The sequence below is a fragment of the Marmota flaviventris genome, chromosome 4 (assembly GCF_047511675.1).
Source record: "Marmota flaviventris isolate mMarFla1 chromosome 4, mMarFla1.hap1, whole genome shotgun sequence".
NCBI lineage: Eukaryota > Metazoa > Chordata > Mammalia > Rodentia > Sciuridae > Marmota > Marmota flaviventris.
Genome location: NC_092501.1, coordinates 22,003,319 through 22,020,075, shown reverse-complemented (window position 1 = coordinate 22,020,075; position 16,757 = coordinate 22,003,319). Strand labels below are relative to the sequence as shown.

Sequence of the window (16,757 nt, the reverse complement as noted above, 5' to 3'; positions counted from 1 at the left end):
CAAATGAAGAGAGCACGTCAACTACTTCTTTGCATCTTCTGTGGAATTGTGCATAGAATCCAATTAAAAAGATGAATCAATAAAAGGATGTAATATCAAGTATTGCATTTTTTTATTGGGGCACGAAAGACATTGATTAACTATTCTACTCAGAACAATGCCAGAGGTACATGGAATTGATCACAAATCATACAATCTGAGTAATGTGACCATCTCCATGGCATCCCAAGAAGCATACTGGAGTTGGGCATCATAACTAGACATCTAGGCTTAATGCAAAGCCTGCTGCACTAAGAGTGTAGAAAATTCCTGCATTGGGGAATACCCAACTTGCAATCCTGAGCCAGCTGCTGCCACAGCTGGAAGACTGTGAAGCTCAGTTGCCACTTGAGCCAAGGATTAGTTGGTGTGGGAAACTCGCCATTACAAAGGAAACAGGACGTTTTCAATTGGCTGGCTGTTCACTGCTCTGTTGCTATGGTGTTCAGCGGACCAAGACATATTGATTGGAGAGGAAAAGACACCAGTTTGCACAGTAGCAGCAACATTAGAAATGATCTTTTTGGTGTATATTTTCTCCACTCTCACATTTGTAGTACTGGATTGCCCCCAGCTGGTACATGGAGAATATTCTGTGGTTTTCTTTTTCCCCCTTTCTTTCATATTATTTTTCAAAGCATTTACATAGTCTACCCAAATATGTGAAGAAAAACAATGTTAAGTGATTCATTGTCACTTTTTAATTTAAACTTCTGTACCTGCTTTGGACATCTGTCAAAAAGTTAAAAGTCACCAAAGTTAAAACTAATTGAGAGATTTTATTATAATGACGATCAAGTGACTCCAAGTTCCTGCAGGACACAAGACCAGGCTCTGGGATTCCTATGAACAGTTTACCATGCAGAGACACTTTCCCCAACAGCAACCGCCGCCCCCCCCCCCCCCCGCCCCCAGTTCTAAGGATTAAACCTAGGCTTTCACAGAAGATAGACAAGGTCTCTGCCACTGAGCTACATCCCCAGCTATTTTTAAATTTTATTTTGAGACAATAGTCTCACTAAATTGCCCAGGATGGTCTTGAACTTGCAATCATCCTGCCACAGACTGCAGGGTAGATGGGATTACATGTGCAGGCCACCATGTCCTGCTCTTTCCTGCCTTCTTTTATCAAGTTAGCAAGCAGGCCCTGTACACCTACCTACCCTATGCTAATGGTCACAGATGTTGCTTCTATATTTCCAGGGTTGTCTCAAATGCAACAGAGTCAAAGCACAGCTTGCTCCAAGAGCAGTTCTCTGTATCTCTTCTATTTCCACATTTAAAAAAATAAAATGAAAGAGAGATCAATAGAGCAGAGAAAAGGGATGAGAGAGGGGGTATAGAGGAGGAAATACCAGAAATAGTGGGAAATGATATTGTCCAAATTATGTTGTTATATCTTGCGCACGTACAAAGAGTAACGACAAATCCCACCACTATGTACAATTATAATGCACCAATAAAAAGTGTGAAAAGAGAAAAATATGGAAAAACTTTGAAAAAAAATACAGGAATGCACACTGAAACCACCAATGACCTGGCAGCTGATTTACACAGGATGGAGGAACCAGTCACAAGCCTGACTTGCACATATGCATGAGCCATGGCACATCATCAATTGGTCAATTCTAGGAACAATTGGATCCTTAGTCTTTAATCTTTTCAGGGTCAGGTATAATGTCTGAAAATCTGATACAAATTAAGGATCACATAAAAGCACAAGGACAAGCACACAGTTTCCGTTCAATTTCAGGAAGCTCACAAACCCTGAAAGCCCATCGGTGGACTTCTAGGTTCTAACGACCTTTCTTCTTTTATGTTTTATTTTAACTGACAAGATAGTTTGGCCATGGCAAGTATTCCATAAATGTCTGCTAGATTTAATTGAACCACTACTAGTTTTTCACCTTAAATACTGATCATTTACTTCTCCTGTCTAATGGAAGCATTGTGCCCTTTGATGGACATCTCCCCATTCATCCACCATCTGTCCTCTGCTCCTCAGAGTCTGAGTGTTTCAGTTTCCACATATAAATGAGAACATGTGGTAATTGTCTTTTTGTACCTGGATTATTTCACTTAGCATAATGTTTTCCAGGTGAATCATTAATTATCTACCCCGTTTTAGGCACTCTCACGACCAATGGGGAATTACCAAATGATAGAAGACATTTCTACACTATGATATAAATGAACTTAACAAATGGTTAGAGAGTATTTGAGAGTCAACCAGCTTAAAATTCTTTTTCCTTCCAACCTCTATAACAGCCTTTAGATACTATCTTCACAGTACCTTTTCCCCAAAACTACTGATCTGAATATTGTACTGAAAGGACTGATCAGAATTTCATAAATAACAAGGCAGCAAGCAAATTCCCAAATACCTATAACCACCTCACCCCAATACACCCATTTATATGTAGTTTCTGACTCTGAATTAGAGCTAGGACTCCATTAACTCTTCAGTAAAGATTTAATAGCAAAGACGAGGGAGGCCCTCAGACAATGGGTTGGGTGTGGGGTGTTCGGTTCTATTCCAAACCAGCACCACATGTAGTGTCAGGCACAGCGCAGTGAGGTGGAAAGCACAGTCATGAATCTCTTGGGACAACTGCCTGCTCAGTTCCAGTAAAATACTGCCAAAGGAATCCATAAAGAAGTCAGGGCCCCCCTGCATGAAACACTGCACCTTCCCCAGGGGACCAAGGATTTGTCACAGGCTCAGTTCAGCTCACATCTTGCCTCTTGGGAGCCTGATTCCGGGGCTTCGAGGCCAGTGGACCATGACCTGTAATACCCTATCTAATTGTACAATGCAGTCTTCAGAGGAAAGAAATCCCAGCTGAGTCCTTCAAGCAATCAATCTGAAAGTCCTAAAAATACAGCCCCAAATTACCCTGGATGTCTTATTTCTATAGAATACATTTTCCCAGGAACATTCCATTTGGGGCTGTAATTCTGAACTTGTTCCACATTTGTAACAGCCCTGCTGGAAAAAAATCTCTTTTCTCATCACTAGCCTGTGCTTTCGGTGACACTGTCACTTTCCAAGTCCTCACAATCTAAAATCACTTTTTATCTCCTCTCTGCCAACCAGCTCCTGAGCCTAAAGAAGGTTTTTAACAGTCTGGGTCTCCTGTAGCTCAAAGATTTTCCTTGCTATTTTGTGGCCTTTGGCAGATTTTTAAAAAGTGATTTTGGTCTCTCCTCCCCACCCCTTTGCCATTTTACCTCCTTCAGTCAGCTACCTGTTTTTTAAGCATCCTTGTTGAAAATGCAGTAAGCAATAGGGTTAATGAAGGAGGAAGGATAAAGGACTCCTGGGTACCACACATCTCCATCACAGTAATTCATCTCTCCTCAATCTTAATGAGGATTGTGATTTTGTTGACTTTGAAGCCAACTTGAGACCAAGAGCTTCAGGAGACGGATGTTACAACAAATCCTTCTTTGTCATCATCCAAGGGAACACATGGCTTCCACTGGAGTCCAAATGTGAAACTCAAACAACACTCTCAAGTATACTCCAAGCATAACTCCCAAATATGGTATGGATGTTGAGCACCTGCCCTGTGGCAGATATGATTCTTGGAGCTAATCTTTGAACGGCCAGAAAGACAGGCACAGTCCCATGTTCATGAAGCATTTAACAGGGGGATGTGGATGAGAAAGTCAATGGATATATGTGCTGATTTCAGATAGAGTAGAGGTCATGGGGAAAAAAAAGAATTAGGATGAATATAACTTTACTGGATTCTCAAGAAAGCTGTTTGAGAAGTAGGAACCTGAATGCCAAGAAAAAGCATAATTAATGGAAGGACATTTTAAAAAATAATAAGAAATTCAAATACTCCAAGATATAAACGAATACATTATATTTATTCATGATGTGAAAAGAACTCACCCCTCTGAACCAGGGCTTCTGAGTAAGGAAGGTGGAGCTAGAGGTTAGAGATCAGGGAGAAGTAGACAGAGGCCAGATCATATGGGACCTGTCAGTCATGATAAGGAATTTGAACTAGAAAACCATTTGAATGCTGACGTTAATGAGAGATATGATGTGGATTTTCAAAAGTTTAAGTCGATAACATTTTATGAAATTTGAGAAAAGAGAAATCTATTTTAATATAAGGAAGAAGAGTGGGTTTTCTAGGGGTGGGAGTGTGATTCTAATTGCAAAAGAGCCCAGATGGATTTTTAGGGTGATGGAAATATCCCACCTTGATTGTTGATTGTGATAGTAGGTATATACATTTGTCAAAGTTCATCAAAGTATTCTCTTAAAGTAGTTGCTTTTTATCTCTCTGTTTTGCTTCAATAAAGTTGATTTTAAAACAAAAAGTTTGCTTTGGCTATTGTGTGGAGAATGGATTGTCAGATAGAAATGGGGATATAAAGTTAGGATCCAGCACTGTGGGTCTGGTGACACATGCTTGTGGCTTGGATTAGGATGGTCCCAGCAGGGGTAGGGAAGGAACTAATAGGGTAAGTTTATTTTGGAGGCACAGCAATATGATTTCATGATTCTGGGTTGGGGTGGAAGCAGGGAACACTTTGCTGTTGGGTTTGAATCACTTTTATTATTTTATTATTACTAATATTAATTAATTTCTTTTTTTTTTAGTGCTGAAAATAAAACCCAGAGGTGCTTTGTACATACCAGGAAAGTGTTCTACCACTGAGCCAAAAAACTAAGAGCCATTCTATTTTTTTAATATGTTTTTAGTTGTAGATGAACACACAGTATCTTTATTTATTTTTATATAGTGCTGAGGATCAAACCCAGTACCTCACACATGCAAGGCAAGCACTTTACCACTGAGCTACAGCCCCAGCCTTCTAAGAGCCATTTTTTAATGCCCATTTAGGAGGCTGAAGAGCCTATAAACCATGTCACATGGTTTATTCTCTCTCATAGGCTCACTCTCATTCTCTGCAAAGTACCTGGTGGGAATGGAAGACCGTATTAAGATACTGGTACATTCAATGCATCTGTGACTAAATATCACAATATTCCAACTTTGAATAGCTTAGCTAGGAAGATGAACTTGTTTGGGGTTTTTGATGCTGTTTTTTGTTTGTTTTCATGCCACGTGACTGTGCCTTGCATAGTATAGGCATTCAATAAATCGCTATTATATTTACTCAATCTGTCAACGGCTTTGTGCATTCACTATAACAAATGGCTGTTTTTCTCCCAGTTGCCAGTAATAAGGATGGAAGCTGAGTGGGAGGCTGAATTTTAGACTGCTTCCCTGATGCACAGTGACAACTGTGATATCCTCTGCAACTAATAAGGTCAAGCTCTAGCTGCTGGCGTCTTCTCGAGTAGGAGGGTGACCCACCTACTGCTGTGCAGGATGAACCTGCTAAGTGACCATCCAGGCTTTGTAGGATGGAAGCAACAAGCCGAGGGAGGATAACATCAAAGTCAGGTTTGTGCAGAGTGTGAACAAGGATAGACGGGCAGGAAGATGACAGGCTGAATATACACGCACCATGCACCAAGCCCTTCCTGCTAAAACTAAGTGGTCTTCTTATATAAACCTAGAGGTTTATATACTACCTTTCTTTTTCCTTCACTTATACACAACTTCTGAACTATTTTACAGAAACAAAACATATTAATTTCATGAGACTTTAATCCATGATTCATCTCTTTCTCCCCTCCTACATTCACTGAGTATCTCTTGGTGCGTCAAGTATGGAGTAGGCCTCAGAGCTACTAAGAGCAATAAGATGTGACCCTACAATCTTTCATTTATTAACTTAACCTCACTCAAATAGAGAAGTAGACTGAAAACTCCTTTGAAGGCAAGATCCAGCTTTGATCCTTCTCTTGGATACCATGATATCATTAAATATATAAAAAATTTACACTGATATATATATATATATAGCCCAAAGGTAAAATGATTAAAAGAAAAGCATAGTTCAAGCAGGGGTCAGCAACTGTTTTTCACTGGGCTATAAAGTAAATATCTTAGGCTTTGTTGGCCATACAGACATGAATAAACATGATTGTGTTTCAGTGAGATATTATTTAGAAAAACACAATGGGTCATATTTTTCCACAGGCCATTGCTTCTCTCAGCCCAAGCTTTATAGACTAAGACAAATGAGTGGAACATAATATAAAGAAAATAAATGGGTTTAAATTAGTAATTCTTAACCCTTTTTTGAGGCATAAACTTCTCTCAAAATGCAAGCAAACATTACCACGGGAATATGTCACACAATTCTGCATTCAGTTCACCAGTTTTGCAGCTAAATGTATTCCTCATTAGATCTGTAACAGGGGATTTTTCACAAGAAAGTAAGAATATTTATGGTACACCCTCATGAAAAATGAATATGATCATATTTTGCCTGAAACTACCATTCGAGGTCCTTGTCAGGACTCTGGTTAAAGGGCAGCTAATGTCCATCAGAGGAAGGGTGCACTTTAGCATGCATGAGATCCTAGGTTCAATTCAAAAAGAAAGAAACAAACAAAAATCCCCCAAACAAACAAACAAACAAACAAAAAACTGGGGAAAATAAAAATCCTGGACATGAGCACAAGACTGATCATATGCTCTTATCTCCTTGGCTCATCACAAAGGCAGCTCTGCGATTCTTTTCTGCAAACTCTGCCTTCACGCCCTTTCCTGCCCATTTTGTTCATCAACTGAACAAAAATCCCAGAACTAGCTTCATCATCTTATTAAAGGCACTTCCAGGCCTTCACTGTGGGGGTGCTCTACTCCACCAAGAGGACTCACCAGCAAGCAGTGCACAGGGTCCCCTCTGAGATCTGTGTCTGGTGCCTGCAGCAAACGCCAGTCTCTGCCTTTGTTGTATGTGATGAAGGTCTTCACTTGGTTGTCAATCTTCTTGTTAGCCAAGAACATTCCCTTTATCCCTGCTACCTGGGAAAAATGGACATGGCTGAAAAATACATCCATTTGAGAAGAAGGGACATCTTTGTTTACATTTTTTTTTAAAGCAGGCTGTCAAACTTCAGCCAAGAGTATTTGTCTTGGAAGAAACATAGGGTGAGAATGGAGGTGGGCAGATGATGCTTAGGTATGACTCCCCAGACAGTTGGACAGAAAGCAGCAGATCAGCCCCTTGTTGTATGGGAATCATAATACAAGTTTGACAGAAGCTTATTATTACCCTAAGGTGGGTAGGCAGCAGCCTTCAGTTGCCAGGAGATAAACTCTGGTTGCGCTCAGTTCTGTTACTTCACAAGTGCTCAATAAAGAAACGCTACTTTTATTGTATGCTAAACTAGCACCCAGAGTCTTAAATATCGTATCTCATTTAATCCTGTTAACAGTCCTCCTGGGGGGGGAAAAATCACTCTATTCTCTATTCCACATATGAGATCTCAGGCTCATCCAGATAACGGGACTTTCCCAAGATTAAACTAAGGACACACAGTAAGTGCCTAGAATTTTTACCCAGAACTCAATGGCTTCAGAGCTTGTGCTCTTAATGACTAAATTACTGAGCTATCTGTAGCCTTGGGCAACTGAGAAAAGTCAAAGATTCTAATATAATTACTGTTGTAATTTTTTTTTGGTATAAGATCTCTTTTAATTCACCAAATGCAGTGTACATTTGAGAAAAACCTTAAAACTTAAGAAAACATTGTTTTTCTAAATCACTAATTGATCCCTGTCCCATTATTATAATGTTTTTGTTCTCACCATTAGCAGTTCTTATCAATTATTTAACTCTGAGAAGATAACTATTTGCTTTCTTCTATATGTTAAGAAAGAGGTAATAATTGACCAATTGTCAAAATTGTGCAATAACAAGTTATCCACTGTGCATTGAATTTTCAGGTGGTTTGGACTGAGCAAACATAGATTTTACCCTGCAGAAAATAATCCCAATCCAGAAATAATGGAGAGCAGTGAAGAAAAGAACTGAAATGTGTTGAGTTGTGCTTTTCATCTCTGCATGTGCAGCATCTCCCTTAATGCTCTCGATAACCAAGAGAGAGTGTTCTCATGAGCCACATTTGGAGGATGAGGGAGGGGAGACTTAGATTAAAAGCTACCAGAGACACGTGCATGGGGCATAAGTGGATAAGTAAGCATCTCTGAACCTACTTAACTTGGAACCATTGTATTACCAAGTGAATATTTTGAATCAGATGAGTGAAACAATACTGTCAAGCACTATCCCCAGTCCTTCATAGACAAACTTCAACACTTGCTATCAACCTGTTTTAGCAACTTTTATCCCAGGGCTGTGGATGAGAAAACTAAGGTGCAGACAAAATGAATGGTTTATGATGACAGATCGTTGGGTTTCCTACTCAAATCTGTATGACTTTCAAAATTCTTTCAGTAACTACAGCTCCAAATGTGACAAATCAAAGAGGTTGGGCTTCGATCAATAGAAGACACACTCTTTGCCTTTGCTTTGGACACAGTCAGACTTCATTAGTTAGTACCTGCTGATTTGGCACCTGGGATAATTTAGAGTTGGGCTAAATTTGTACTCTTTTGGAACTACAAGTTTGTTAAACAAATAAATGGTTTAAACGAGTTGCTGAGAGGAATACTTTGAACTACTTAGGAAAACGAGCCACATTCTGGGCAATCAACAGCAGCTAGGACAATTTCTTGTGCATTGTCAATCCTCAAAAAAAGAGTTAGGCAGGAGCTATTGGGGCACTCAAACTCCCAATGACACTATGTTAGTTCCAAATTATATCCAGTTATTTGCAATACCAGCTCCATAAGGGCTGCTCACCAGGAAACTCCATATTACTTTTGCATATGTTCAAGCAGCTGTTAGAAACTTAAATATGACCAAACTGCCTGTTCTTTAAAAATTAAATTTCATATATCAGAATTTTCAACAAAGTCATGCTGGTCTTCTCTCTATACCATAACCAGAAATGAGAAACGACTCTGTCTTAGTCACTCAGTACTCTAGAGGGTTACGATAAGAAATAAAAATGTTACCTAGTCCCATATTTTCATTGCCCAGTTTCCTTCCTGCTCTCTCCTCCTTTTGCCAAGGGCAGCAGAGTAGGGTTATGCATGTGTAGATCTGGTTCATCTGATGTGCAGAAGTGGTGATTTTATTAGGCCCCAACTGCTTGGCATTATCAAATGCTACTTGAGCAGAGAGTTGGGCTTTGTAATTCATCTCTGGCAGCTTGGCCTTCAGGTTTATCTTGAGGAATAAAAACTTGGCAAAGTAGAGGGAATGTGTATCAACAGGGGCTATATTTGGAGAGAGTCTGTTTATTTCCCCTCTTATAGCCAAGGCACTTTTCCATTTGAGGTGTCTTTTATTGTCTTGCTCTCTAGCCTGGTATGCAAAAATGGTCAGCCCTGCTCCTAGGTTCTGTGCCACTCACTCTGCTCTGCCTCTGGGCTTGATCAATCCATCTGTGTTTCTCACTGCAACCTTATTTATGCAGGAGATACTTTCTTCTAATGCTTTTTTAATAAGATCTCATAATGCCTTTTGTGTTCCTTCTCATTGCAGGCCTATGGATCTCAAAAGGGTCCCAAATGTGAAATTGTGTGGGTATGCATGGGTGTTTGTGGGTGTATATAAGGTGGGGGGTCCCACTGAGGATGAAAGAACATGTTTATATTGCCAGATGACCTCCTTCTGTGCCCACACTACATGCATGTTTAAGAATTGAGTAAGGGGCTGGGGCTATAGCTCAGTGGCAGAGCACTTGCCTAGCATGCACGAGGCACTGGGTTGGATCCTCAGCACCACATAAAAATAAGCAATGAAAATAAAGGCATTCTGTCCATCTACAACTATAAAAAATTTTTAAAAAAGAATTGAGTAAAACTGAAGGATGGCAAGGGTGGGGAAATGTAGTATTCCCAGCAGAAGTTCTGCCTTCACGTGGACACAGCATTTCCAGCAAAGACACTCCTTTGAAAAGGGTTCAGCACACTGGTGGAAGCTCATCTTCCTTTGGGGAAAGGGCTGTTAACTTTTATGCCACTGAATTCTACAGAAAGACTTCCAAGAGGGCTGGTGTCTTGGGAAGCTACTGTTCTCTCTTCACTTCTCATATGGATGAATTGGGTAAGAGAAATCTCAAAGATCATGAAAAATTATTTCTTGTTTTTTAATATTATAGAAGCCAAGCAATCATTTTTACTAGTTTTTTAATACGAATATGCAGTAGCTCAAACCTCAACCTAGTAGAGAGAACTTCAAACATTTACTGTATCTGAGCATGAGCATCATACAGTGCTGTTTCTTCTTTTCTCTTGCTCTCTTCATGCTTATAGGCCAACCCCAAATTTCTCAGACAACTTCTCGATGGGTCTCTACCTCTACCTCAAGATCCAGCTCTATAACCCTTTCCCAAAAATAAGAACCTCTTTTCATCTTGATTGTCTCTAACATTTCTCTGTTCTTCATCTTGTTTTGCATATACATGGTTATATCTTGGTCTCAACAACTGTAGAATCTTCTTATGGATGACAATCTTCCCGTAGACTCTTCTTGTACTCTTTCTTATCACAAGTTAATTCAACTTCGTCTTCTTTTATGAACTCTTACATTACAGTTTCCAATCTTAATATAGCCTTTGGATTGCTGTTCACTTCACCATATTGCTTCTTTAAAATTATTAAAGGTAAAGTCACTTTGTCCAAGGAGCCCCAATTTTGTTTTCATAAAATAGGAAGTAAGAGTTCTGCATTAGAAGATGTAACAACTACAAAAATAACATAAATTTACTGAGTGCTAATAAATAACGAGACATTTCATGAAAGGCTCCTGCAAACATGAGCTCCTGGGTCTCTCGGTGCACTCTGAGCGGAAGAGTCACTTATCCTCATTGTGCTGATGATTGAACCAAGGCTCAGATGTGGACAATCACTTACCTAATGTCATTCAGCCAGAGAAGCTTAGATGTGGACTCCATTTTTAGTCTAACTCTAGAGTTCATAACACTGTGGCTATATTATTTTTTCAAACTTTTCTCTTACCTGAGTATCATGAGAGAAATATCATATCGGGATATCATGATTATAGGAAAATACCCTTTAGTCATCCTTCAGTAATGTACTCAACAGTCATTCAGTAAATATTTTCTGAGCATCTACTGTGTATCATGTACTCTCCTAAGCACTGAGGATAAAACACCTAGACTGTCTAAGCCACTGTACCTTTATTCAACAGATTTTCTTTCTTTCTTTCTTTCTTTTTTTTTGAGAATGAGAATGTGCTAGATGTTGGGATTTCTTTGATTTAAAGGAAGAACCTCACATACCTTCCTCATTTTTTTTTGATTCACTCTCTAGATGGTTGTCCCCTGCACCAATGGTTCATGTAGAGGTAATGTTGAGAGCAGCCTTCGGCTGGTATTTTCCTTATTTCTATTCTGATGGTGATTGAGAGATGATTATTTCCACTCTCTCAACTTAAATCAAAAATCCTAAGTGTCAAAATTTGAGGAGAATTAAAAACAGATGAAAAAGTGTGGCAAGAAAGAGAGCATTTTCATAACTGTCATTTCTTTGGGCTTTGTGATGGGATATTTTTATCTTCTAAAGAGAAGATCTCAGCCAGAAGAGACACGTACTCAGAAGCAGTCAGGGTTGCCTCTGCAACCAGAGAACTTACTTGATTAAAAAAAAAAAAAAAAAAAAGGTCTAAATGTTCTTTCTTCCCCTATTCCCCTGATCAAAAGACACTCTCCTCCTGGAGAGACAGGAACCTGTTCTACATCCTGTAATAAGGATGTCTTGATTGGACAGCATTCTTTCCTATCTTGTAAGAGGTAGTTTTTCTTCAAGAAGTCACATCAGCAGTACTGGGACTGTTGAGTTTTCTCTTTTAAAGACAGGACATACATAATGTGCTAAAGATGCTATGGCATCCTGCTCACTGGTTATGGCTTTCCTGATGCATGCCATGGCTCATCCATTCACCCACATTCTTGTGCATTCTGAATTTGTCAGCCAGGTGGCTTCACTCCTAACACAACCTTTCCCACTCAGCTTGGGTGAACTGTCATTGCCCATTAAGCCAAAGGGCTCTTCATCATCATTAATTAATATTCCCTTCCCAAAGGAGGGAAGATATTGTCCAAAGCTGTCAGATTCCCTTTCATCATCCACACCACCCAAATACACTGGAATCACATGTCTCAGACACACTCATCACATCCCTTTCGCTCTGGCCACCATCAAGCATGCTGTCTTCTGTTATTTAACTCATACAATGCTACAGGAACTTTTGAGCTATTCAGGAATAGCAATGTCTTAGGACAACTTGCTTCCAGGCTTTTCTTACACACATGCATCCACCACACAAAAATTTGGAGCCCTGTGTAAGTACTGCCTTATAAGTCAGGACTTGCTTCTGAAGGTAGTGTATAGGTCTGGAGTCATCAACTGCTGATTCTCTTCATATTAAATATTCCCTCAGATAGTTTTCTTCTTCCTGTATGGTTTCTTGCACTGCTAGGCAAAGTCTAATGCAATTTTCCTGCCCTGTAATGTCTTTCAATCTTGATGCCATTACTCATCTGCAATCAGAAACAAGTGCAGATACTAATCTTTCAGGGAAGAAACAATATTTCATAGTGAGGAGTTTACCGACTCTCGGATTTAGGTCCTAATTCTGTCACAAACTAGCTTTGAATCCTTGCAAAAATGGATATATTATCTCAACCTCTATTTACTTAATGAGAGGAGAGTGATTATAGTCCCTCTATATTCCAAAGTTCAAATGTGGATTGAATGATATAGTTATGGAAGATTATTTCCACAGTGCTTTGTACAAAATTTCCACCCCAAAATATTTGCTATTATTATTATGTCTCATCTACAACAACCAAAAACATTTCTAACATGTTTTATCTGTAGCCAACTTTTCTGGCTCACATTTCTTCACCATCTTAAACAAGGGACATGTTCAATATCAAATTCACACTCAAGAGAAAATTCTGGAATTTTAATAATTAAACCACAGGAGATTGTTCCCCAACACTTTGTCCTCAACATTTTCCCATCTCATTCCCTATACATATGTAGTGCTAGAGTAAAGGATGGAGTAACCAGGTTCTAATGTATGTGCAAACAAAATGGTTTCAATGAGACTTTTGCTTCCTTCTGCATTTCCCATAAGGACCCATCAACAATGTAGATTCCTGAGATATGGACCCATCTACACGCTCATAGCTGAAACAGTTCACCTCTGTTAAAATAGCTTCAAGAGAATGCAGGTACAGAAACAGCAGGTGACTGGCATGCAGAAGCATATAAACAATGAATGGCATCCTCTTTAGTCACCCCCAAATGTGAGCAGACGTGCACTCCGTATATTCCATCCCTGTCTCCCCCATCTCTTATGATGCTCATCTCTGTTCCTTAATAACTCATGTATGGATTTTCTTACTTTTCATTTATCTCTAAGCTCTCATCATTCATTGCAACTCTACTGGGAAATTCATGCTGGATGGCTTTCAGCTTCCTGCTAGCCAGAACAATCAGATTTAAGGGAACATTTGTGCCAGGCTCCGTGTCCGCCAATATTCTTTGTATCTAGGTAATCAGCAGATATGGCACTGCCGTTCTGATCACATCAATTTCAATTCAAGTTGCTGTGAACTGTCAGGCTAATAAAACAAAGATGCTTCGCTCCTGGCCCCAGGATGCAGAACACCTTTACATAATACAGTCACACCACTGCTCAAAGTGATGATAATCAGAGGCAGCAGTTTCCCTACAGAGAGTCAACTGCAAGAGAGACACAAAGGGGAACTGCAGGATTAACAAGGAAATGTTTGCCATGTCCAGAGGTCACCCTGCTTCCTATTCTAATTCCATACCAATGCCAACATTTGAATTCAGAAAACAATCCATGAAAACAATCGCAAATAACAAGACATTGCAAAGTCATTCCTGCTCAGATCTGTCATCTTTCCCATTATCAAGGGACCAATTAAAATGGTCTTTACTTCTGGAAGAAAACAAAATTTATCAGGAAACTCTATTTTGAATGGACTTGATAAAAGAGGAGAGAATAATCAGGAAGCTACCTGAAAAATCAGAAAATGTACTCCAGAGACCAAAGACAAAACCAGACCCAAGAAAGCACCCTGGGTGATTAGGCTGGGGCAGCTGGTGTGATATCACAACAGCTGGACACCTGAAGACACTTCCATTGTAAATTCTGGATCCAGGGAAGAGAATGTGTGGTATTTCAACAAGACACACTTCAAATTTAAATGTCCACGGGGCATTTACAAAGGAGGAAAGCAATGTGACAATTTATACTAGTCAACTAGTTTGTGTCAAAAAAAAAAAAAAAAGGACATATGGTCATAATGCTAATTGCAATATGAGAAGAAGTAGAAATCCAAAATAATGGAAATGTATTGAACATTTAAACAATGAGAGCATATTTGAAGACTATAAGAATACAAGATTATATTGATGTTTAGACTCTTTGGAATATATTAATTATGTCATCTACATTTTGTTGAGCATTACCGTATTCCAGGTAGTGTACTCAACACGTACAAGGATTAACTCATTTCATTCTCAGAGAGATTCCATCCTGGAGGTCCTGTGTTTTATCTCCATATTTTAAACAAGGACACTGTGGCTGAGAGAGTATAGATTTGGCTCAAAACTACAAACAAATGGTATAGCAAGGGTTTTCACCCAGGTAACCTGAATCTAAAATCTATACTCTAAATTAAATTTCATCCAAAGGGAATTTGAAACTAAATAACCAGAGTATGTAAATGTTTTCCAGAATACATGTTCGATTTGAGGCTGAGATGTAAGACACTATATTTACCTGAAACATGGGCAGGAGAGAAAGTGGAAAAGTTTGCAGTACATTTTTTCTAAATACACACACACAAATCATGTCCCTTGCTAGTCTGTCATAATTGCATCATAAATACTTGGGCAATGAATTGGGCAGACCATTTGTTAACCAGCCTTTATACATACAGAGAATTCTAGTTCCTAGAAGACATCTCTAGGAGTTCCTGAAGGGGAAGGAAAACAGAAAACACTAAGAGGAATTACAATGATGGGCTTGAGTTTTGTAAGTGAAATTGGTTTCTTTCATCCTGGATATAACTCCCTTGCTTCTTATTATACAAACAACTACTTGAAAGTCTGAATTTACCCTCCACCAAATGATTGTGACATTAGGATACTACATATTTAAATCCATTTTAGATTTTTTTTCTCAGATAGAATATAGGTATGATAATATTTTCCAAATCCTGCATGTTTTAAAATGACACATTATAACCCATTATAAATTCTTCTTAGTGCATGATATGACTGGCAAATGCTAAAATACAACCCCCAATACTAGCTTTATTTCTACCTAACTGTGCCTTAAAAGGCAATTAAAGCATTGGTGTTTGTCTCAAAACTGGTTGATCCAAAGTGTATGAATTTATTTTGAATTTGTATTATTTTGAGGAATGAAGAGCCTTAGTTCCCTTGGGGAATCCAGAAAGCTCTGGTTTTGTTGTGGTTTGTTAAATTACTTTTCCCAGATTTGGGAGGGAAAAAAACCTCTTAATCTTATCTCACATTCTGGTCCAGGAAGAGGAAGATCATTAGCCAGGGGAAGTCACTGAGTTAAAAAGTGTGCTCTGATGTCATGCCAAGATGTCCCTGTCTCTTTCACTCTTCAGAGAGAGATAAAGGAGTTCTGCCCACTGGTTCTTCTCGCAGCACCCTGTTGGCCTCGTCAAACTATTTTCAAATGGCCATGTGTGGAACACACTTATGCAAACACTTTCATTGTCTATCTACCCAGACACTCTCCAAGTCCTCTTTGGGCCTTCACATCTTGCAGACTTGGTCAAAAAGAGAATGCCTCCCAGAGAGTTCTGTGGATTGCAAATTAACTAACAAGAACATCCCATAAATCCCTTCAACTCCCAAGTGCAATGAGACTGCACATGGAAACAGTAATAAAATGATCCAACGGCTGGCGCTGGCTCTTCCTTGGCCAGTCCAGCCACTGCTATGGCTCAGCGACCACATGTACCTGGTGACATACCTCATAGAGGTCAATCATGACGTTACCCTCAGGACCTCTGCTGCTCTGGACATTCTCCAAGGCCAATGTGAAGTAGACACCGCGGGTGTCTGAGATGTAGAGGTTGTAGGTATCATTCTGGTTCCATTCTTGGACTGCTGCAAACACTTGGTTCTCATCTGTGCTAATGACATGCATATCCTGCAGGAAGATACAGGAATTGAAGAGGGAAGAAGAGTTTTATGCGTTAACTGGCGTGCATCTAATAAGCTTGGGATCTACTGAAGTATATCAGAATTAGCATTTTGATGAAAGACAGAGAGCATCCATTTGCATATATAAAAATAACAATTAGATAAGGGTTAATCATATATTTTCTTTGTCATGTGGGAGGTCAGGCAGTAAGGTCATGAGAAAATAAGAGAGATGCTTAGTGGCTCAGTTATAATTTAATGTCCTCATTAGATAATTTGAAGAATACTGTCTTAAATATATATGACTATGGAGAACCAATCATTCTGATATATTTGTCAAGTTTAAACATGGTAAAGCTTATGTGAGGCAAATATGAGGAAAGTCTGCAGGAATAGAGAGAAAACAGAAAACCCTTCATCTCTTACCAAGGTCCACAGACTCAGAAAATGGATGCCATCTGCAAGCTTGTTAGATACACAGAACTTCAGGGCCCATTTATGAAATCA

The 16,757-nt window shown here is 39.2% G+C and overlaps 1 protein-coding gene across 4 annotated transcripts in view; it reads right to left on the bottom strand.

Annotated features, from left to right (window-relative positions):
• Sorcs1 (sortilin related VPS10 domain containing receptor 1) overlaps positions 1 to 16,757 on the bottom strand; it is a 475,560-nt gene that overhangs the window by 88,102 nt on the left and 370,701 nt on the right. For all 4 annotated transcript variants that reach the window (XM_071610693.1, XM_027930015.3, XM_027930019.2 and 1 more), the window contains exons 9-10: positions 16,078 to 16,257; positions 6,804 to 6,950 (exon numbers count right to left, since the gene is read on the bottom strand). In XM_071610693.1, coding sequence (XP_071466794.1) covers positions 6,804 to 6,950; positions 16,078 to 16,257 — 327 coding nt within the window. The remainder of the gene's footprint in view (positions 1 to 6,803; positions 6,951 to 16,077; positions 16,258 to 16,757) is intronic.